Source organism: Phodopus roborovskii, unplaced genomic scaffold, assembly GCF_943737965.1.
Source record: "Phodopus roborovskii unplaced genomic scaffold, PHOROB, whole genome shotgun sequence".
NCBI classification, from domain to species: domain Eukaryota; kingdom Metazoa; phylum Chordata; class Mammalia; order Rodentia; family Cricetidae; genus Phodopus; species Phodopus roborovskii.
In genome coordinates, this window is record NW_026125911.1 from 160,126 (window position 1) to 185,581 (window position 25,456).

At 37.5% G+C, this 25,456-nt stretch overlaps 1 protein-coding gene across 3 annotated transcripts in view; it reads left to right on the top strand.

Moving 5' to 3' along the window:
• Window positions 1-25,456, top strand: part of Enox2 (ecto-NOX disulfide-thiol exchanger 2) — a 261,719-nt gene that overhangs the window by 91,761 nt on the left and 144,502 nt on the right. For all 3 annotated transcript variants that reach the window (XM_051178965.1, XM_051178966.1, XM_051178964.1), the window contains exon 2: window positions 15,410-15,553. Coding sequence is in view for 1 of the 3 variants with exons in the window: in XM_051178964.1 (XP_051034921.1) it covers window positions 15,410-15,553 (144 nt within the window). In the remaining 2 variants the exon portion in view is untranslated. The remainder of the gene's footprint in view (window positions 1-15,409; window positions 15,554-25,456) is intronic.

The window sequence follows — 25,456 nt, forward strand, 5'->3', positions numbered from 1 at the left end:
GTTCTCTTCTGGCCTCTGTGGGCATATAGACAATGGGCTGCATAGACATATGTGCAAGCAAAACACCTCTTCACATAAAATAAAAATCTGTCCTTACATAATTTAAGTCACTCAGCTTCTTTTATATTTAGGATTCTGTATTTAAACTGTTGGAGTTTGCCTTTTTTTTTTTGGTTTACTTTACAGAGTAGTTCTGATGTAGGTGTGAAGAAAAGGCAAAAAGATAGTAGTGATTTCTGAATGTAAGTTTTTTTGGAATACTGTAAGATACATCAATTTAATTGTAGAAATTAATGAAGTCTCCTACTTTTGCAGCTGCTTCCTGTTTATCCACATTTTATATACAAGTTCCAACTTCTCACTGAATCTGACATTACAGTATATTTTATTGATGATACAGTTTACCTCTATGCTGAAGGGCAAAAGTGACATTTTTTTTTAAATAATGCCACTTGGTAGAGGGTTTCTAGGAAGCAGGTATAGATATATTGCTATTTGGAGCTGAATCATTTTGTTGACCACAAGGCAGAATGGTAGCAAGCTCAGATAGAAGAGCTGTAGTCATTATCCAAAGGTCAGACTTGATAAGCAGACACTGTTGTTTCTTCCCCTAACTCCCATATGTCTGAGAGGGCCAGTGGATAGCAGAGGGAGCCAGAAATTTCACTGTCAAAAAAGTAGTTAAGAAATTTTCTGCAAACGGTCCTGGTTATATTGTGTGTAGAATGACAGATTCATTTGTCAAGGAGTTTTTAGGGTAAGGAAGTAAGGTCGCCGCTGGTGCTTCAGGCACAGCCAACATCTGTCATGATACTTGCCTCAATCTAAGCATTCCATAAATGTCACTTGAGTGAGTGCATGAATGAATAGGTAGACAGAAATAAAATAAATGAACTATAACCTTTCAAAGGTTATTCCTGAGAATACTTTTGTAGAACTCACAAGTGACATCTTGAAAACATTAGGAGTATAACTAAGTCGTGCATCCTTTTCCACCTGCAATTCAGATTAAACGGTGAGGAATAAATTATTTTTTCTAATTTGTATAGAAAACTAAAGCAAAACTTAAAATCAGGAATTCCGTTTCTCTTATACGATCATATCCAAACCAATTACTTTATTATTACTTTATAAGTCCTAATGAATAATTTAACATGTTTTAATCCATTTGATTTACTTCCTGTCTAGATATCCTGTTGGTAATGTTTATGCTTTCTCTTTCATCATTGGTGAACTGTGTATCAGGAAAAAAATCATTTTCCCACATTTAAGGAGAATAGTACAGTAGCGAAGGCTGAAGATGAGGACTCCATATCATGACCTAGTGCAAGTTGCTGAACTTCTGATCTCTGGTTTCCTTATCAGCAAATAATTGACATCAGTTCCTTCCCCGACAAAGTGATGTTGCAGAAGCAGTTGATAAGCTCTAATGATCTATAATGGTGGCAGATATTTTCAGAGTAAGAAATAATGTTTTGTTTTTCAATGACTTTGGTTTATGGCATTTCAGTATAGGAAACAGTGTGCAGTTCCTGAATGTTCACCACTGTTTTAAGATTTTGTAAAATTGCAGTCTTGAATTCATAACAGTTATGACTACCTATGTAATACCTATACACTATTTGGTCCATCAACATTTCCTTGTGGAGACATGAGGTCCCCCACCCTTATTGGGGACTTAGAAGCACTGAATGGTTGCTAAAGGAGGAAGAGACATTTTCTTGAGTGCTGTAGCTGCTGGTAAGTTGCCCATACTTCTGTAAGCAACCCTAATGAAAATCAGTGGGTTACATAGGAACACATGCACATGAACACACACATACACGTACACACACACACACACACACATGCATGCACGCACGCACACACACACACACCAACGTACACACACACGGTGTGGTGTAGTTGATAAAGGCAATAAAGCAATAAGGAAAAGTGGGAAGGATACAAGAGAGGGTAATGGGGAGATATGATCAAAGTGTAGTGTGTGTGTGTGTTTGTGTGTGTGTGTATGAGAGAGAGAGAGAATGGTATGACAAAACCCAAAATTACATATAAGTAATGTCAATTAAAAATAAATAAAACAATTTGTCCAAAAACATACTGCATATCATAGTTGGGAAGAGTGTAAGGTATAATTTATACTTTTAGACAGTACTGCTCAGTTGAAGTCCTCTCTCTCTAAATTTCACTTATTTGACAATCCAAATAGCATATACTATGTACTATTCTGTGTTACTCTGACCTAAGTGGATTTGTTTTATTGATGGGCTCTTATAGCATTTGAGGAGTGCCAAAGTTATTAAAATCTTTGCTGTAATACAATTGTTTCTGTTACTAAACTACAAAATAATCATTTACGTTTGGAGGATTAGTATCCTTGTAACACAAATCTACTCACTGCCCTAAAAAATGTAACTGTGTTTAAAGGCAGTAGACAAGCTACAGTATTGGATGGGATTGTAAATTTGTCACCAAATATTCAAATCAGATTGTCACACAGAAGTCCAGTCTCATCTCCAAGAGGAATGGAGATGAGTTTGGGCTTAAGAATGGGCTTTAGAAAAAGATATCTTGTAGATGTGCTAAAATAGGAAACATAAGCTGATTAGGCAAAGTTCCAAAGATTCATTAGTTTATTAAAGTAGATTGAAATGAATGTTTGAGAGATTTAAATAAATTAACCTTTAATGAGTACCCAGGGGCCAAAGAAAAGAATGACAGAGGATTAGAAGTATTTTGTCTGATTGTTGCATAATGCACACTCATTAGAATTTTTTTCTAAATGCTCACTGCTGAATAACAATACTAATAAGTGAAATAGATTGTCTCAAACATCTCTAGATTGTAATTGTTGCCTCCTCTTTTGTGTACACAGAAGCCATGGTTGGCTTTAATGGCAAGTTTGGTAGAGGGAAAGAGGAATTTTTGTCTTTTTGGCATTACATTTTTAAATGTCTCATATGTGAGCAATGCTGTGCTCAGTTAGGGTAATTTATTCCTACTGTTCTGGACATGCTTTTAGCATTTAAACATTAGATTCTTAGCTAACTTGTGGCAAGTTAGCTAAAAGGTATATTGGCATTTAAACATCATTACAAAAACTTTGTTTCTGTGCACCCTACCAAGTTCTGGCTTATTATTAGCAAAGTTCTTAAGGAGTTACTTTTTTTTTTTTTTTTTTGAAGGTGTATTAGAAATGCTTTGATTTTTTTCATAGTGTCTTAACTGTGCTGATGGGAGATGTCATTCTGTATATATTTCTCATACTGGTTAATGAATAAAGCACTGTTGGCCAATAGGAAATGAAGATAGGAAGGTCTAGGAGACAAGGAGGAAATAGGAAGTAGAAAGGAGGGGTCAAGATGGAGAATCAGGAGAAGGCAGAACTGCCAGCCACCTCTCCCTGGTAAGACCACGTGGAAATACATAGAAATGGGTTAATACTTAAGACAGAGCTAGCCTATAAGAAACTAGTAACTGGCCAACAGATTATATCAAATACAGAGTCTCTGTGTTATTTGGGGCTGGCGCGGCGGCGGGACAAGACTAGGCGGCGGGAGAAAAACCATACTCCCTACACTGTGCTACTATGACATCATTAACTGGCTGCTAAGTGAGTGGTCCTAGGCTAGGATGACATCTTAGTGCTTCTGCCTCTCTTTTTTCAAGTCACTTTACTGGAATTTCCTTCAGGTTTCTATTGATGTCTTTCACGTAGCTGTTTTCAGAAGTTCAGAGCTAGGAGGTCCCATTTTTCAGATGACAAACTTGATCAGGAATTGCTCATACCTTGTCACTCAATGGGTTGAAACAGCAGACACTAAAGCCTATTGTCCTTACAAGCCATTCTTCCACTATCGTTCTTTTTCTCCAGATAGTTTGTAAGTTTTTACATTTATAAGGTATAGTGAAATCACGGAGGTAAACATATGCATAAACCATATTGCATAGTTATTTTTGTTAAATATACTTGTAGTTCAGATGCAGTGCCCCCAACATTTTGCATGGTATTGTAAATTCAGGGAAAAGAATCAAGTTCTACTTGAAGACAGGAATGAGTGACCTAGAGGGCAAAGAACATGAGATTCAAGGCCAGTTCCCAAATGCAGCTTGGATTCTTTCCCTAGAAATAAAGAAACAGACATAGTATTGCTGAAATAATTTAACTAATTGTCCAAGAGGCAAGGAAAAGACCTCAATCTCATAATAATACTTTGCCTAGTTTTTCTTCAACACATTAGTTCTTTTTTGTTTTGCCAATAACCCTTCTTTCTTTCCAAATGGTAAACTCTAAAAGCCTTACAAACTTGGTAGTTTAGTTCTAATACATTTATGCCAGACAACCAGTATCATTGATGGAAAATTCTTATTTACTGGCCTCAAATTAGAAAAGCATCTAGACAAGACATTCACATTTTTTCCTGTGCAATAGAATCCCAGTGTGTGTGTGTGTGTGTGTGTGTGTGTGTGTGTGTGTGTGTGTACATTGGTGTTTTTCAAAACATTCCAAGTGATTTTGTAGCCAGGACTAAATCATGTCATGTTAAAGTCTTTTAGTCTTAGTCTGGGGACTAAAGTCTAGGGACACTCCTAAAATATCTGAAGTTAAAGACTGTATTGAGGCAAGTAAAGAGCTGGTAAAAATGAAAACATTAGGGGACTTGTTTTTGTTTCTGTTTGCTTTATAATAAACCACACCTGGTTAAATATGTACCATAGTTATCCATTGCCATTCAAAAGAACTAAGAAGGGGCCCTTGATAGAATACATTAAATAAACTTCAGCTATATGGTTATGATCTGCATCTGCCTAGGATGCTACTATAGAGTTAGATTTGCAGAGTCTCTGTTCATTCTTATTTTATTTCTCCCTTTCCCTCAAGGCATCCTGCTAGGCAAGGACCCAGTTTCCACAAATTTTAACCTGTAAATGTAATCAATCTAAATCTGTTTCCAAATGATGTTTCCCTAAGCTTAAGGAGGAGGTCTTGTTTAAAAAGCCATGTCAGCCCCAAATAACACGCAGAGACACTGTATTAATTATGAAACTGTTGTCCAGTTACTAGTGTTTCTTATTAGCTAGCTCTGTCTAAATTATTATCCCATAACCACTAATGATGTATTTCTATATGGTCTTATCTTACCGACAACACTAAACTCACGAGTCCTTTCTTCCCGAGATCACATTGTGACTCCATCCTATGTTTCCCAGGATTTTCCTCCTCTTGTATTTCCACCTATCTTACTTCCCTATTGGCTAATAGTGCATTATTCATTAAGCAATAATAAAAACATATTTAAAGGATGACATCTCTCATCAGAAAATGGCAATGGATTTTATTAAGGAAGAAATGAAAATGACCTAATGTGGTGTAATGCCTTGTCTTTTGGGACTCACTACAAGGTCCCATGACATTTGTTGGGCTTAGATGTTTAAGTCTTTTCAGTCATTGATGTCTTAAAGGCACTTTTGCAAAGTTGTTGTGCTTTGAAAATCAGACTTTGTTTGGTACATTAGCTTCATTTATGTAATTGAATCAATTGTGTTTTACACCTGCTGTCCCTGGGGCACCTCACATTCTTAGTGTGAAAAATCTAGGCAGTGTTTAAACCATATCTGTTATGATTGATCATGATTTTAAATCCCATGCAGTGATATTTTCTTGCAGAGACAATCCTTTAAGTTGAAAATGGTCATGGGATTGAATTCAACTATGGCATTCTGTTTGACTCAATCCATCACTTTGCAATCTCCTAAGAGCCACAGTGTTCTCAGTCGGTTGTCTCAGAACATCTTCCTAAAATGAATTTACTTTAAAGTTAAAGATGATTACAGTGCTTCTTCTCCAGTAGACAATTACATTGCTATATTCTTTGGCAGGAAGAAAAACAACATATCATTATTTTTTATGGTTTCCTTGAGTATTGTTAAAAGAAGAATTGTCAGTTTATTCCAACACAGTATAATATCAAAAATAACTGGTATTAAAATGCAATATTTTCTAATAAGAGCATTTGAAGAAGTTATTTTTGAAGAGGAGAGAAGTAAACAAGGTTGAAGAGAGAGAGCAAAGGAATCTATTAGCTATTACTGTACTGACCTTCAAAGACACCTTAGTCAGTGAATGCTATTCACAAAATAAACCAAGTCCAAAACCTATTATTAAAATGGTTTTTCCTCTCCTTAGCCCAATAGTTTATCCTGCCTCTTACAACATTATACTTTATATTCTGGATGAATTTGTGTCTTTTGAAAGACTTTGTTAGGGATACATACTAAAGGTCAATTGTAAGCCATTTGCTGGTATTTCCTGGCAGCCTTTATACTATGGTAAATAATTTAAAGACTAGAAACAGCTTTATTTTGCAGTATAGCCATATGGATATGCCTCTCGATGAAATGTGCTTTTTCTCCTACTGATTGCCACAAAGTTTGCAGTTTTTATTATGGTTGAGGTGTATGTATCTGATGTGCATATGTATCTGATGTGCATATGGCAAATGCCGGGGCACATCTGTGGTTATCACAATTGGGTTCTTTTGTTTCCACTGCTAGTACCAGAAATCGAACTTAGTTCATCAAGCTTGAAAAAACAAGTGCTTTTCCCCACTGAACCACTTTGCCAACCTAGATTGCAGTTTTTCATGATTCAAGAGGTTTTAAGTGAATCGTTCTGGATTCCTCTTTTCTCAAATACTAGACCCATTCAGTGGATTGAACATTTATAAAGATGATTCTTCTTTATAAATATTATGGAACACATTTATTTCTTTCCATCCTACAGATTACATTCCACTGAATTCTTTCTGCTGCCATATATCCACGGTGTGACTCATTTCCAAATTTGTCACTCAACCTTTAGTGCTTTCTAATTTTCATTACATCCTCTATCCTGGTACCAGATGGCATAGATCAGATGTCATAGTGGCCACCTAGAACAGACATCCACAATGAACAATTCTCTGTGAAGAGAACCTTCCAAGTTAAAAGAAATTTTACTGAAGAATGACATGTGTGGGGTGTAGAAAGGCAAGTAACGCTCTCCAAGGGAATGTATGCACAGACAGACATGAACATGAATGTGAGTAGCATGTTTGAGGAATTTTGAGAAGTTAAACACGGGTTCATTTATCTAATTCACAGTTCAGGCCAGATTGTACATATGCTGGCTGTTCTTTGTGACTCTGATATCCTTGAGAAAAGACACTATCTTACCACATAATGAACTCTTCAGGCCTTGCATACTGATGAACACACAGAATTGTTTTAATGAATTGGGTGAATAAGAAGGGAGACAATGGGTCCATATTAATTTATTAGCTCATTCATTCCAATACATATCAACTACTTCAATTAGACTTCAGACCAGGATAAAATTAATTTTCTCCTCTTTTATACAACAGGAGTTGTACTTCTTACTTCATACATAAAGTTGCTCTCTTTCTTTTTTCTTTTACTGGCTTCTCTATGAAGTTATGCTGTCTTCCCAAGAATCCGAGGCTAGATTCTGCAGAAGTGAATTTAACTTCATCTGTGGCAGTGACTTCACTAAAGGAGTTAATCACTTGTCAGCTCCCTGTATTGCTGATATTCCTAAGATAGAGTAGTTATAGGGGAGGTATGGATCTCTGGAGATGCATTAGGATATTATGGGAATCTCCGGTTTTTCCTGTGTGTTTACTTCCACAGTCAACAAGAGCCTTTATCATACATTTTTGAGAAATGAATCCAAATGGTGATCAAAGATACGGAATGAAGAAAGCATACCTGCAGAGCATCAAAGAAAGTGCAACAAAAATTAATAGGGAGGGAGAGGAAAGGAGGGGGAAACTTCTGAGAATGTAAATGAAGATGTACCATATTTATACAGTTCTATCTTTAGGGAATGCTAAATCACAAACTCATCATTGGTTAATTAGGAGATAATTAAAATTGTAGCACAGTGATTGGATAAATACTTAATGACAGCTGAGTATGAAGGAAGGAAATTTGGTGAAATTCACATTTTTTTTTTCAGAAATCAAAGATTCACCTGTTTTTCCTGCAGTGTATCTCTTATAAAGGATACCAATATCCCTCTAGCATTAACTGATAAAATTAACTAGCCAAAGATCAGAGGAGTACCAGCTCTCCTCACTCTCCCTTTCAAAACATCATTCACAGAAATACAGATTTATCTGACAGCAAGTTCAATTTTCATTCACTCACAGCATGTGGAATCATTTTGCTGAAAGTTGTTTACAACTTATTTACTGGCATCTTAAGAATCTATTAGGGGAAATTGGTGTTCTCTGTATATTGTAACTGTTCTTATTGAAAGGGCTGGCTCAGCCTAGGCTCCTGACCAGATCTAGCTGATGAGCTAGTTTTCAAAATCATTGAAATAGGTTTTGCAGTGAAAACTGTGCTTGCTTTTGATAATTTCCTCAGCTTTATGAAAACAATCAGCCTGAAGGGAAGACCTCATTACAGATCTGACAAGACAGACTCCAATTTCAATACCAGAACAACTCTCTGCCCTCAGGCTCAGAATCTGCAATTATTTGTTTTATTGAGACAGGGAAACCCATAATACTGTAGTTCTGGATACATTGACAGACAAGAACTAAACAGATCACCTAATGGTCAGTGTGTTAAGAACATTCCCTTTCCAGTTATTAGGGTGGGAAATTGGTCAACAGGAATGGCAGCATGGCTTGAAGCCAGCTCAAAGCAGATACTGATAAACCACCCTCTTTCTGTACCATTCCCAAAGATGGGGTAAGAATAGTGGGTACCAGCCATAACTGTTCCCCTGGGCTAAAGCACAGCAAACTTGGGACCACTTTTACCAGTTCCTTTGAGGAATGCCAGACATTAAGAAATGATAGATTGCCCATCTACCATCTGTCACTTTGAACTGTTGTATCAAATCAAAAATTTTTTGGACCTTGTTTTCATTGAGTAATGTGATTTTACTGTGTTTCCCCAGCATTAAATTGTATAAAGGAAAAGAGTTCTGAAGCATTCTTCTTCTGAAAGTTGCAAATATGTATTTGGCTTTCCTACTCAGGAGACTTAAACACTTTAAGGGGTTTAGTTCAGACTTACTCAAATAATTCACCATTACCAGGCCTGCTGGATGTCAGCCCCACAGGAAGAACCTCAGACAATACCCCAAGTTCAGTGTAATATGTATTTAGAGAAGCAGTCCTTGTCCATCACAGCTCCAGTGCCACTCCAGTGTTGCAGTAGTGTAGCATCCTTCTTAAAGGTACCACTTAGTAAAGCCTTGGAACGAGGCACTTCAGTTGTAGTTTATTCTTGCCTTTTGGAAAGTCCATGGTGATGAAAGGAATGATCTAATGGTATTGCAAGCCAAAAATGATCACTATTTCACGATTCTTAAATAATGACTTAACTTTAATCACTATACATTACCTGGAAGTAATGACTTAACTTTAATCACTATACATTACCTGGAAGTAATGACTTAACTTTAATCACTATACATTACCTGGAAGAAAAAAAATGCATTAGAAGAGCAGAAAGCTAACACCTCCCAGTCCTTAACTAGGATTTAGTCTGCAGGCGTAGGGTCCACACTATACTGCAAATGTTCCTCATTCAGTTTTTGTGGCAAATTAATATAAACTCCTATTGAGTTAAGAGTTTGCTATAACCAAGTACTCAACGAAACACAACTTAAAGGAGGAAGGATTTACTTTGACTAATGGTTGGGCATTTTTTTTTTTTTTTGTCTTATGGACCTTTTGCTTGTATATGTGGTTTCTGATTTTATGTTTATATGGTATGTATCTGTTTGTCTGTGTGTGTGTGTGTGTACATTTTTTAAATTTTTTATTCTAGTTTTCTCATTTTGTTTTATATTATTTGTTTCCTGGAGAGAGAGAGAGAGAAAGATGTGCAGTTGTTTGGGGAATGTGGGGCAGATCTGGGAGGGGTTGGAGGAGGAGAAACTGTGATCAGAATATATTGTATGAAATGATTTTCAATAAAAAATATTCAAACAAAAATAAAAAAGAAGTAGGCAGAGGAACAGTGTGTGCCAGAGATACAGAGGTATAAAAATAGATTAGATAGATTTATGAATGCTAGGTAGTCCCAAAGGGACCCCACAGCATCATGTTCAGCAACATACAAGAACTTGTCAGGAAAGCAGATCACAATTCAGACTTACTGAATCTCAATCCTTGGCAAACATACAGTCTCCAGGGAATACATAAACATGTCCTGAAATAAGTGTTGTGGTAACGTTCAAGCCAGGCATAGTGTAGGCTACTGGACAGTGGCAGCTCACGCCTTTAAACCCAGCACTCCGGAGAAAGGCAGGTGGATCTCTGTAAGTTCCAGGTCTGCTTGATCTACAAAATGAGTTTCAGGACAGCTAGGGTTGTTACAGAGAGAAACCCTGTCTTGAAAAACCAAAACCCAAAAAAAAAAAAAAAAACAACAAAGGCCTGGATTAGATGGAGCATTTTTGTGAAGATTTTGGTACTTTGACTAACTAGTTTGAGGAGTAATTAAAAGTTGAGGGAGCTGGCCTAGCAGTGGTGGACTATGACATTAATCCCAGCATTCTGGAGGCAGAGACAGCCTGTCTTGAAAAAACAAAAAATAAAAATAAGTTCGGGGGCCATCTTTTGTGAAAATTATCTCGTTACCTGTGTTGCACATTTAGGAAATGGTGATATACATGTAAATTTTGCTCTGAAAGTTATGTCCATTACAATTCAAGAAAGACTTTTATTTACAAAAAAGGAAGTTTGTGCATGCTGGATTGAAGAGTGATATTGAAATACAACCATTTTCAATACTGTGAATGATCAAATGTGGAGTCAAGGGTTTCCTGGCCTATAAGAGACAGAGAATGAATCAGAGAAAGAATGTGTGGAGGGAATCCCAGAGATGAAGAAATATTATAAAAGGACCTCATGATTTCTTTATGACATATCCATTATTGTTTGCCCATAAGTTTAAAATTTAAAACTGACTCATACAAAATGAACAAGTCATATATATATATATATATATATATATATATATATATATATGCAATAACAATTAAAAAAAATAGGTCATGAATTTGAATGAGAGAATGAAAGAGTTTTGAATGGAGGAAAGGGAAGGAAGACATGTTGTAATTCTAGTGTAATCTCAAAAAAATCCCCACTAACTTGTAGCTAGATGTCTTGACATACAACTGTCAAATGTGATATCAGTACTTGAGAGACAGAAGCAGGAGGATCAAAAATTGGTTAAAGACTAGGTTGTTTATAATGTGTATAATGAATCCTTCATCCCAACCAATCATGTGCTAAAGGAGAGCACTTGCCTACACTATGCAAATCCCCAGATGAAAAACTAAAGAAAACTACCTAATTTGGGGGTGGGGGCCCTCCCAACTATCATAATGTCTCATATCTAATTTTACACTGAAGTCATTTGGAAAATAGGACATATTTACCCAAATGTTCCTATTGCCAAAAAGCTAGGGATTTTTTGTTTGTTTGTTTGTTTTGGTTTTCAGCAGTGATCTCCGTTTGACAATTGTTGCCTCCAGTTAATAGATTTCTCAGATCTTCAATCATTTTCGTTTCAAGTGAACTTGCCTAGAGGAGACATTTAATGTCATATAGTCTGTGAGCCACAACTTTAAGCAAGAAGTTGGATCTGCAGGGTTACATTTTATTTAATCCTATGAGTTGAAACACTCATTGCAAGTGTTAGTATGCATTGTGGAGGGTGTTCCTAACTTGATATGATAGAATACTGTAAACAATTCCTATATTGTACAGAATGAACTTGATAACCTCAAAATTTCTTTCAAATATAACATTTTCCAGTTCATCATGTCTGGTAAAATTTAGTAGAAATTGCTTTCATAAAAGATTTGAATGTAAATTCCATAGTTTCAGTGAGAGTTGCAATATTGTCATTGCTAATATTTTTGTTTATGTCATCACTTAAATTTACCAAGAAGTCTTGGTGTTAAAGGGATGGATTTCCTTTTAATTTTCAAGTAGTTTTGGTGGTGTCCTTTTACTTAAAATACCCTTTGATATAAATCACATATACATAGTACACAAAAGCCCCTATAGGTACCTATTGATTTATTGATTTACTGACTTATTTGTTTCAGTCTTTGGGGAAGAATGAAATAATACAATAAAAATAGCTAGGAAACAGTACTTTCACAGGATTTCTCTAGCTCTATAGCTCTTGTTCTCAAGCTACAAATCTTTGAAGACTATATTGGGTCCTAGGTAATATAAAACGCGGATTTGTGTTCAATGAATTGGCTTACTGTATGAGATATCTCTGTGTTTGATATGACATCCTTCCCTATTAAAAATAAGACTGAGGTGCTGCACTAAATTTTCATGTATCTGGATCTTATAAGAGCTCAATTCACACAAAACTCTTGAAATCTCTGTCTTACTCAGTGTCAAAAATCTGTACATTAGTCTGAGGCATAAAATATCTTAATTGCTAAAGTTATTATATGAAGCCAAATAGAACAAGTATGATTTTGACCAAATGGCTATGATCAAAGAACCTCAACTCATCAGATTTTTATTTGCTGGACTACTTAAACTTTAAAAAAAAAAATGGAGACACAGCAATAAAAAGTTCAATAAGGAAAGTAGACAATGGTTTTGGATTAGGGCAAGTTCAGATCTACATCTTCACTTTACACTTCCTCAATATCATAAACTAAAATTTTGAAATCAATGTTATACTAGTTGTGGTCAGTATTTAGTGAGCTTACCATGTCCATTCAACCCCAGCATAGAAGCCACTCCCTTGACATCTCACCTGCTCACTCCAGGAGGAAATAGAAGGTGTATTGACCAGGGCAGAAGCAAGCAGTGCGAAAGCAGTGCCATAGATCAGACAGTTCAAGAAGGTGTTTTATTTTAAACATGCTTGATTTGACCATATTGGAATGATCAGTATATGTTTATTGAGCATTAACTATGGGCCAGATGTGATACTGAATATCTCTCACACACAATCTGGTTATATATTTATATAAGTCCCAGGAGTTTGGTGTTCCTACTAGCTTCCACTTACAGATTATGGCTCAGAAGTTCTGGAAGCACCTCGGTCATCCACTTCATAAACAGGGAAATGGACTAATACATCATTCGTAAAAGTATCCAATACAAAACCAAATAAAAAATCTCTATGAGTAACAGTCATTAATCAGAGCATGCTAATCTCTGAGAATTTCTTTTAATCAGTATTTTACCCATCCTGTAGTATATTGCTCAAATGAGTGAGATGCATTTAAAATCTAATTATTTTAAATAATATTGTTCCAATCAGCTTTAGCACTTTTCAGTTGTGGCATTAATATTTGGTTATCATCTGCCAAGGCTTTAATATAATGAGCTAATGAGCTACCTGCCCCCCCCACTTGTTGAGGGCAAATTCATTCAATATAAACTATATATTAATGTGGTACAAGGTATAAAGGAATACAGTTGTGGGGTGCAGCGTCTCCTTCTGAAGGACTGACAAGTTGATAAGGAAAATCTTTGTTTAATTCACTTACAATAAAAATAATAGCCACAAACACCCATTTTTTAATCTCTGCCACAACTCTGTGCAGTGTTATCCACTCATCCCACACATTATGAGGCTAGGGATAAGAGAGATGTTGTGGTATGCCAATCTAATCTAACTAGTAAAAGAAACCAAAGATTTGCGCTCTTGGTCTCTTGTGCTTTTTCCCTTATACAAGCATTCTGTTCTCCTTGGAACTTGGTCTAATCAGACTGACAATGCAGAAGGAAATTCTGAGAAAGTTTTGGAACTGTACATAATCACTTTGGAGTCATTGCAGACCCACACCACTGTGCCTACTTTGTTTTTAGTTCTAGTCATAATAGGATGTAGGATGTAAGTGAACATTTGACTTAAGGAAAAGAAACAAGTTTGGTTATTTCATATAGTTACTTACATGTTGTAAATGAAGAATATTTGACAAGTCCTAAAGGACGCTGACAAGTCCCAGCGTAGTCTAGTTGCTAGGGGGATAAATTAAATTTTGTATGATCTGAAAAAACATTCGCTAACATATTTATTATAAACAATAATGGGGAGCATTTTGCTCAGCATTCATATTACTAAGAGTTGACTGACATTTAACTATTTGTCTTACAATCCTTTTATTGATGTTTTATAACATTGTCTCAAAAATTGTATAGTTGGAGGACATAGAAAAATTAGAGGTTAAAAAAATGGGCCAAATCAGACCAACCTAATTCCCCCTTTGATAGGAAATAGTGAATAAAAGGCTTGGAAGACATATGTTTACTTTGGGCTTTAACAAAGTTTTTCGTTCTGTATTTCATGACATTTTGATGGAAACACTTGAAATCCCTTCTGCTACTGCCAGAGTGAGAACTTAACTTTACTCCCCTCTTTAGATGTGTCTAACCTGCTGCTTGTGGGCCACTAGCTATGAATGCAGTATAGCATAGAATTGTCCATTTGCTTAAAACATTAAGGACGTTTTGTGATCTTTTGTATAACTAAGTTCCACAAATGATGGCATAGCTTCTTAGTGTCGGAGATTTTGACCCATCTCTAAGACTTAGTAGAAAGTACACTTTGACATTCTGTGTGGTGCAGCAATGAATAGTGAAGTATCCATGCTTCCAACAGCGTTTGAACATGATGACAGAAATGCCAGCAAACCGGGCCTGTAAACTGCTATTATCCTGGCAAGTGAACAGCTGCCCACAGTGTCCATATCTTTCTTTTCCTTTCTCACTTGCCATGACCTTGCAGTTTTTGTTCTTAAAGACCTTTGTCTTATTACTGGAGATGACTGACCCCAGAAGTGTCTAATGCTTATATCCACATTATTTCAACAAAACTCATCACAAAATAATGGAGAAGTTTTATGGGGTATTTCAAAAATTCAAAGCTAACCTTTTTCAAAGAAATGTAGGCCCTGCTACAGAAACATCTAAAACAGAGTCCCATTTTGTTTGAGATGAAGTCTTACTATGTAGTCTACCTTGGCATCAAACTTCTATACTTATATGGCCTCTTGCCTCAGCCTCCTGAGTAGCTGGGTCTATAACCACACATCACTACATCCTGTCCTGTCATCTTAATGAAAGAAGGACTAAACAGAAGTGGGAGGATTTTTAAAAATGACAGAGTCACTGTCGTATATTTTAATTCTGTATTTGTCAATTAACCTGCAAAAATTACAGAGGGCAACTGTCTTCAATGATTTATCTTTTTATACAAAGATACCACGACTCTGTTAAGACTTCCAAGTTTTTGTTTGCTTTTTCCCCCAATATCAGATCATATCATAAAGTCTGGGGATGATCCCAGTCCTTAATGGAGTCTGGACTTTGGCTTTCTTTTTGTTCTTTAGGATTGAACCAGCTGCCCTTTGACCCTGCCAACAACAACGAACCCCTGCAATTTGCTAGTGCCAATGGCCCTCTGGTCGCAGATGGCCTCATTGAGAATGGAGGGGAATCAAGCAAGAAAAGAAAGAGAACAAATACTCCTTCAGGTAAGCTAGGTGATAATGCACTGTCTTAAATCAGTGCTGTTGAGGGAGTTTTTCCCCATAGCCTGGTAGGTTGTGGGCTCTATGCTAGGTAATGTAGGAACTGCAGAAACAAGTAAGATGCCCTTGCCTATTTCATCTGATGGAGGAGTCACATATATGAATAACTGATATTATCACGAGTGCTGTGGTGAATGTGCACAAGGAAGGAAAGCAGAAATGAGGGCTATTTCTGCTTTACAGAGTATGGGGCACTTTGTAGCAAGAGTACATTTTTAGCAGAACCTCAAAGAATAGGTAGATTTGAAGCAGGAAGGGTAGTTGAAGAATTTTGATATTTATAGAAGTGGAATTGTATGAGTGAGTGTTTCACTACCCATTTGTCTTTCTATGAACATGGAACAGGATATCCTCATTTTGTCTCTAGATCACATAATTGCATATATTTCAATGTCTCCAACTCGAGTACCTCTGCAATGTATATAACATGTCCACATGTCTACTGCTACTGTGAGACAGTATTTTACTATGTAGCCCAAACTGACCTCAAAATTCTATCTTCCCGCCTTGGTGACTGAGTTGTTTGATTAGAGCTTTCACCACCAAAGCAGGCCTCACATGTATTTGATGCCTTTAGCATTAGTTAGAATACCTGAGAAGCAGATTCTCTAGACTCCCCCAAAACAGCACAAAGGATGGCTAGCATTCCCTGAAATCCTTTCCTCATTCCTCCTGTCTTATTGGTATATTCTTATTTTAAATTTCTCTAAACACAATGAGAAAACAACAAAAAAAGTATTAACTGATTATTTGATATTCAGGGTTTATCATTTAGGTGAGTTAACAACCTGATATACTAGGGTGGGCCTAATAGACATGTTCCTGGTTGGTTTTTTTTTGTTTGTTTGTTTGTTTTTGTTTTTGTTTTTACTATTACTTTTATTTTCAGCTTGCAAAACCAAGTATATTTATGAACGCAATATCATTTTCTGTCTCTTATTTCATAGTCATGATGTTTGCTAAATATGTGTTTGGAAAATAACAATACAGCATAAATATTACCTATATGGAACCCTTAATATAGGACGGAATTCTTTTTTTGTAGAGTTTGGAAAGGTAAGGTGGATAGCCCAGGAGCTGCTCTCTCTCCCTTACAGTGTGTATGTGTGTGTGTGCGCGCGCGTGTGTATATCTGTCTCTCTCTTTCATTCTCTTTCTCAGCTTAGAGTGTGTTCATTAGTCTGGGTTTCCATTTTTTTCGTGTGAAGCAGAAATAAAGCTAAAGCCTTCTTCAAGGGCTTGTTAGTCAAAGTAGTTGAAATGATGTAGGTGATGTTTAATATGATATCTACACTTAATGACTTGCTATTCTTTTCTTATCATATGACATGATCCTCATCTTTTTAAGCATCAATATATTTCAGTTTTATTGTATGCCTCTCTTTGTGTTATTGTGCTTATGAACTTATTTGTGTTTTTAAAACCATGTTCAACGTAGTTCTACTTTTATCATTTAGTAGCATCCTTGGTTATTTATTGCGCTTTAATATTCTACTACAGTTTTCAAAGTTTACTAAGGAAGATTATACAACTTTAGTTCTATACTAACTTGTCCTTGGTTATGTTGTTTTTCTAGTTATCACAGCTACAATTTGTACAAGGCCTATTTCTCTTCTGTAGTCTGCAGTCACTTATTCGTTTTGATGTTATTTTTTTAACTAATGTATTTATTTTACATCTCAACAAAAATGTCTCCTCCCTCCTCCTCTCCCATTCCCCCACCTCCTCTACATATTCTTTAGCAATTCTTGTCTCTTTCCAATTGAAACAAACAAACAAACAACAAATCCTTTTAAAAATCCTATCCGGGTTTCTAAATTCATTTCTCACATGTGTATGTTAAATAAGGGCAAAATCGGCTGCCAGTAGAACCTGACATGGAGAGTGTACTCATGATTTATAGCATTAACTTTAAAACATCGCTTTTGGCTGCTCTGAGGCTTTTTGGTCACTTGTTGGTTTTTGCACTGTAATCATAAGTTCATAGTTTCAGGCAGTTCCTTTTTAACTGTGGTTAACTCATGGGGGTGGGAAGAAGGGGGGTATGTTAATTTGAATTGTGAACCAGCTTTAAAGAATTGACATTTCATTTCTAATGAGCATATCCAATTGTGAGCCAAGTTAACTGTTGCAGATAAAGGATTTTAACAGTAGATTACACTAATCTATAATTAGCAGAATCAATTTGCATTCAAATAATGAATATTCTGAAGTTCCTTAAAAACAGTGCGTTCTTTAAAATAAGTGGAATAAGCTCCTGGAAGGCCAAATGAACTTTCCTGAAATCCTGTTCACAATATTTGCATAGTGAGCCCTTTCTTTGTTAAGTAGCACAAAGGTAACACGGACCTGGTTAAATGGCCACAAATTCCAAATTAGTATAGTCGAAATTAATGAGGTTTTGATATAGAAGGGGGCTCTTATAATTGTTCAGCTGTCAATACTGTGATAGTGCAAATGGGTGGATTGCTAACTGATATCATTTCTTTCTTGTGCACTGCTAGACAAAAGGGAGAGGGGAGGTGGTTTGTGAATAGGACCTTCCCTCTTGTCACCATTTACTGCAGTATCCTAGCAGAGGGAAGCTGAGGTTTGATGTTCTTGAGGGAGCTTCACTTCTGAGCCATCTACATGTCTATCTCTTATAGCTCTTGACCATAGCTATGAGGCAAAGCTTACTCTTTGTCCTTCAGTGCAAATGAAGTGAAGCTGAAATAAGCCAGCTCCAGTGTCTCAGTATACCCCTTCTTTCCTCCCTTTCCCGTTCCAACTATATTGTCCCTTTTCAGCAAATCCATTGTCTCCCTTTATACTAAAGCTAATTTCTTGAAAGTTAGTGGTGATTTCTGCTACTCTTTCATTCTCTCAAAGGTTCCTGTTGTTCTTTCGCTCAAAGGTTCTTATGCCAGAAACTTGGTACCAAATATGGCACTGTTGGCATGATGAAGTCTAAGTGCTGGGCCCTGGTGAAAGGTATTTAGGTCAGGAGAGCTCCCCACATGGCAAATGGATTAATGGTGGTCTCTTTGAGTGGGTTGTGTCTTGCAGGAATAGATTGATTTCCACAAGACTACAGTTTTATAGAACGGCATGTCTGGCCTTTCCTGTTATTTTGCTTTCTTGTTTGTACACGCACCACTTCTGCACATGGAAGATTCCTTTTCTACCTCTCTAAAATGTAATGGTATAGTCTGATGGAGACACAGTACAGTTTGTATTTTCCAACCACCAGAATGACAGACCAAATAAACATTTTGACAGAGTACCCCAGCCTTGAATATTTTGTCATTATGACAGAAAATGGACAGAAACAGTCTCAACAATTTTGAAGTTAATAAACTGCAGGCCATTTTTGAAGGACATTTCTTAATGTATTTGTATACAGAAAACTCAGGTATGTACATTTAACCCCATTTGGTGGCAAGTCCATTGGCTTTTTTGTTTTCCCATATGGCTTTGTGAGCCACAGTTTTGAGATCCAGGATGTTGGCTCACCAGCGGCAATGAATCTCATCTTACCTGTCTTTATAATTTGTACTGATAGCTTCTTACAGCTTAGCCAGGGAGACTTTGTATTCTAAATTAACCTACAGGAAGGCAACAGTGATACGTGTTTTCCTCTGGAACAGCCGTCCCAGCCCGGCCTTCCCCTTGATGATGCAGCAGGTTAACCCTCATTTTGTAATACAAGGAATACCACCAGCTCATGGTACTCCACCATGACAGTGACATTAGAGACCCCTGCTTGAAGGGCAGGAGGTTTCTTAGTGAGAATACCCCTTTTGCCAGAAGCTTTTTTCCCCCAGCCCATGTTAACAGCCTCTCCTTTTCTCCTGCTTTGTTTCTGGTCTCTCATAGCCAAGCTTAAACAAGGCCTCAGTGAAGTGGTTAATCACAAGAGGATGGAGATAGGGACCCTGCTATTTGACAAATCAGGTGAGGTCCCTTTGAGACTGGATGTAGTGTCCTACGCCGAAGTTCTCTGTCCTTTTCTCAAACAGAGGATTCAATGACAGTTTGGCATCTTGCTTTCTGACCCCAAAAGATGGAACTAGCCTCTTCCCCTTGGGCCTCATTGATTTGTTTGACTTAGAGGAGACCCTTATGTCAAACTGTAACCACCTTAATCTCTTATTCAGTTTGATGCAATGAAAAAAAAATCCTTGAATTGTCTCTCCTTTTATGTTCCTTAGTTTCCATTTGCTACGAAATCCACACATTCTTTGAACCTTTTTTTTCTTCCTTCATCTTGAGTGTATTATTGTACATATTTATAGAAAAGAAATAAAGGTTAAGTAACTTACCCAAGGCTGAACATGCAGCAAGTGGCTTATTGAGGGCTCTAACTCCAAACCATATTTCTATTTCTAACTCCAAACCATATTCTACCATTTCAATGATAGGAACTCAGTCTCATTACTAAAGTATATATTAAACATTAGTGGCAGACTAAGGAAAGCTATATTTGAAAGTAAATAGTATAGAGTAAGATGATCAGAGCTTGAGTTTCATTATTCAAAGGGGTATCTTCAAAATCTGAGATGGTCATAGCTCTTTACAATTTTCTTTCCCGCTGCTGCCCAAAACAAATCTTTTATTTTGGCCAAGTTAATCAGCTGTCCTTCATAGGCACAACCTTACCCATGACTTTTCTTCACTTACAAAGCCTCACCTGTCCCTAAAGGTCAACTTCTGTTCCTTCAGAGAGCACACTTCTCAACCATCCATGAAGATCTTGTGAAAAGAATGCCTGCCCCTAATGGACACATTGCCTTTACCAGGTGAATGTCTTAAGTGCCCAAGAGAAACGTAGTGCATGGAGTTTCAGGATTTACCACCAGTGTCAATGAGGTAGATTAGCGATTGTAATTCGGTATCTTTTTTTTTCCATATTTGACCACAGGATCTTAAGTGTATGACTCCTTTGTAGTTTTTATCTTAAAGTGAGTTCAAAATTCTTCAGACTGTGCTTCCTCTCACATTATAGGTTTATATCTATAGAAATATTTCCTTGGTCATGGCTCCAGTTACATAAATTGCTAACATAACAGTGAAGTAATTTCTTTGAAATGCTCTATGTCAAATGAGTTTGTTAAACCATGGGAAATTAAAATTCCAAGTTCCTTTTTATAAGATGACACTGTTGCCAGATTTGAAAACTATATGGATTTTCAGAAAGACAGATACCAAACACTAATGTGGAAGAATCCATGAGTCAATATGGCAGACTGAATAATGACTAAAATGGAATGGATTACAGCATCATTCACAAATATTCAAAGAAAGTGTCAATATTCTATAGGGCTAGGCAAGTAGGCAATTAACTAGAAATAATTAGGATATCCCAGTGAATATTCAGTCATTGATAGAGTCCTATTTCCACTGTCTTTTATCTATAGGCCTGCATTGAAAGGCATGCTTGCATTTTAATATCTGATGCTGATCTGAGGATATTGATTTGTGGTATTGTATCTACCTAACATGTGTAAGGTCTCAGGCTTTGTTCTGAGTATTGCAAAACACAAACAAACAAAACTTGATATCTAATACTAAGTGGTATTGCTAAAATTAAGGTGGGTAATTCATCACTCAGTATAAAAAGAGAGAGTTCCGCCCATTTTCCATTTGTAATAATGATTGAATCCCAAGAGTCATTTCCTTCAGGAAAACATTTCAGTATATTAGATATCCACATCAGTCTGTTAACTCTCGTAAAGAATTTTCATATTCACTAGTTTATCAGATGATATACTAACAACCAGAGAAGAAAACCAGCTTTGACCAACATAGACCAGCATCATGAGGAATGCTTCATTAAGATAAGGACCCCACCCCCATCCAAGTACTAACCAGGCCCAGCCCTTCTTAGCTTCCCAGATCAGAGAGACTGGGCATCAGTTTGGTTTGGCCCTATGTTACCATACGGGGCCATAGGAACTATGCCTGTTGAAATCTGAGGGCTGTGCTGAGCTGGCACTGCCCTTCCCTGGCCCTGGGAGACCTAGCCCTGCCCTGTTGGGAGCCTTACTCCAGATGGGTTCAATAACCTGGGATGGATGTATGAAGTTGGTGCCACGAAGAAACTTGTGACCACCTGTTCTTCAAACAAGTGGCACCGATAACCTGGGCTGTTTTATTTGTACAGTTTCAGTGATTTGCATCCAGCTGTTTTTTTTAGAAGTTAGTTTTACTTCCTTAAGTTTCTAAGAAGCAGTTTATTCTTGCTTCTTTCCCCTTCTGTCCACCAACTTGCCCACTGGTAGCCATTACCTTTTGATCTATATCTCTATTGTTGGAAGCATAATCAGTCTTGCAAACTACAAAGGAAATTTTCAGGAGAGAGTGCCTCCCCCATCACCACAGGCATGAGAGAGCTGGGCTTAGAAGAGCTGGCTCTGCCCCTCACCTGACGGATGCAGTCCCAGTGCCCAGGATCGACCAAATTGGCTACCACCCAGATGACATCCAGGGCTTTGAGTTGGCCCATCCCAACATCTTCCCTGTCTAGCACCAGCCAGAGTAAGAGAAGGGACTGGTCTTGTGGGACCATAAGCACAGGATCACCATGACTCAGGTCAACAGCAGGATATCTGTGAGGAGTTTCTGTGAGGGCGCAGTATTGATAGTATACCAAAAGCCAGAGACTTTGAAGCAGACCAACAATTCATCGCAATGAACATTTTACAAGTAAAGCTGAGTGGACAAAAAGGTATACTGTGTGACACACAAGAATGTGTGTACTTAATCCTGACCATAGATATCCACGCTATTTCAGTTTGTTGTGATAAACAACTTGTGGAAAGAAAGGGTTTGCTTGAGTTCCCTTGCACTTCCATGTGATAGTTCATAACCGAGGGAACTTAGGGAAGGAACTCAAGCTGGAAAATGGAGGTTGGAACTGGAGCAGAAACCAGGAAGCAACATTCATTACTGACTTCCTCCCAGGCTCACGTTCAGCTCCCTTTCTTGTATAGCTCAACCATCTGCCTGGAAGTGTTTTTATTTTCTTTCTTATCTATAAAAAAAGAGCAACAAACTGGGGAACTTTTCTGTGACACTTGAGTCCCTTTGGTTTAGCTCAGATTCCCATGGTTGAGACTTTTATTTCACAAGTACTTTGAAGTCCACAATTGAAAACATTGATTTTTTTTAAAGCAGGAGAAGGCCACCATTTTTTGTCTTTGTGTGTGATATTTCTAGCACATCAGCTGAATTATTATAGTGCCAAAGGCAAAAAGAGCCTATTGTTCATTTCTGTGGAATTAAAATACAAAAAAAGAGTAGACTAATTGCCCAACTCAGTTTCTTTAGTCCTTTGGACATTTTTATCTGATTATAGTTTCAAAAAATAAAACCATTATCTTGATAACTAAAGGGATCAAAAAGTAACGAGACTACTTGCTTTCTCAAGTCTTATAGAATCCTAGTGTGAAAATTGAGTGTCTTGATGAGGGGAGAATGATGATGGCACAGAACAGACAGGGTGGAAAGATGATAATACATCTCTTTCCTCAATCATTATAGTATCTTTGGAACAATTTTGTAATTTCATTGAACCAAAAGGCTTTAGGCATTGGTAGCTTAGCATACAGTGGGTGTAAGGTCAACCTCGTATGTTGGTGATCAAAATGGATAGTGGTAAAAACTGAATCATAATATTTTAGACTTGGAAACAACTTTGTCTGACTGCATTTTTACAAGTATAGAAATCTAAACCAAGAGAAGGTCTAAGGTCACATGGTTAATTCTGAGACCTATTTGTAATTAGGGCCAAACTAATGTAAATGCTTCCATTGGGCTAACACAGTGTGATAATTTATTGTTACTAGAAAACGTGAAGTGCTGTTGAGTTCTCCTATGCTAATATCATTATACGAATAGCAGCAAACTAAGCTACTGGCATGTGAGACTGTGTATCTTTAAGGCTGCTACACAGGGGAAAGCTCTTAGATCTTCAGATAAAGAAAGACTTTGTGGCTAGGAAACCCTTGTGAAGATATTACTTCTGTCAAGATGGTACACATACAGCTCAGCAAATCTCAAAGGAAATTCTTCATCTCGGCTTACTTTTGCATTCGCCACCCCCTGCCAACCCACCCTTAAGTCTACTTTATCCATTAAGAAAAAAAATTATAAATTAAGTATGATTTATTTGTGATTTCAACTTTGTTGTATAATGTTGCTAGAGCAATGGGTCTCATTCTTCCTAATGCTGGGACCCTCTGATACAGTTCCTCATGTTGATGGTCTAGACAGTGGTTTTCACCCTTCCTAATGCTGGGACCCTCTGATACAGTTCCTCATGCTGATGGTCTAGACAGTGGTTTTCACCCTTCCTAATGCTGGGACCTTTAATACAGTTCCTCATGTTGATGGTCTAGACAGTGGTTCTCAGCCTTCCTAATGCTGGGACCTTTAATACAGTTCCTCATGTTGATGGTCTAGACAGTGGTTCTCACCCTTCCTAATGCTGGGACCTTTAATACAGTTCCTCATGTTGATGGTCTAGACAGTGGTTCTCACCCTTCCTAATGCTGTGACCTTTAGTACAGTTCCTCATGTTGATGGTCTAGACAGTGGTTCTCATCCTTCCTAATGCTGTGACCTTTAATACATTTCCTCATGTTGATGGTCTAGACAGTGGTTCTCACCCTTCCTAATGCTGTGACCTTTAATACAGTTCCTCATGGTGATAGTCTAAAAAGTGGTTCTCACCCTTCCTAATGCTGGGACCTTTAATACAGTTCCTCATGTTGATGGTCTAGACAGTGGTTCTCACCCTTCCTAATGCTGTGACCTTTAATACAGTTCCTCATGTTGATGGTCTAGACAGTGTTTCTCACCCTTCCTAATGCTGTGACCTTTAATACAGTTCCTCATGTTGATGGTCTAGACAGTGGTTCTCACCCTTCCTAATGCTGGGACCTTTAATACAGTTCCTCATGTTGATGGTCTAGACAGTGGTTCTCACCCTTCCTAATGCTGGGACCTTTAATACAGTTCCTCATGTTGATGGTCTAGACAGTGGTTCTCACCCTTCCTAATGCTGTGACCTTTAGTACAGTTCCTCATGTTGATGGTCTAGACAGTGGTTCTCATCCTTCCTAATGCTGTGACCTTTAATACATTTCCTCATGTTGATGGTCTAGACAGTGGTTCTCACCCTTCCTAATGCTGGGACCCTCTGATACAGTTCCTCATGCTGATGGTCTAGACAGTGGTTTTCACCCTTCCTAATGCTGGGACCTTTAATACAGTTCCTCATGTTGATGGTCTAGACAGTGGTTCTCAGCCTTCCTAATGCTGGGACCTTTAATACAGTTCCTCATGTTGATGGTCTAGACAGTGGTTCTCACCCTTCCTAATGCTGGGACCTTTAATACAGTTCCTCATGTTGATGGTCTAGACAGTGGTTCTCACCCTTCCTAATGCTGTGACCTTTAGTACAGTTCCTCATGTTGATGGTCTAGACAGTGGTTCTCACCCTTCCTAATGCTGTGACCTTTAATACAGTTCCTCATGTTGATGGTCTAGACAGTGGTTTTCACCCTTCCTAATGCTGGGACCTTTAATACAGTTCCTCATGTTGATGGTCTAGACAGTGGTTCTCACCCTTCCTAATGCTGGGACCTTTAATACAGTTCCTCATGTTGATGGTCTAGACAGTGGTTCTCACCCTTCCTAATGCTGTGACCTTTAGTACAGTTCCTCATGTTGATGGTCTAGACAGTGGTTCTCATCCTTCCTAATGCTGTGACCTTTAATACATTTCCTCATGTTGATGGTCTAGACAGTGGTTCTCACCCTTCCTAATGCTGTGACCTTTAATACAGTTCCTCATGGTGA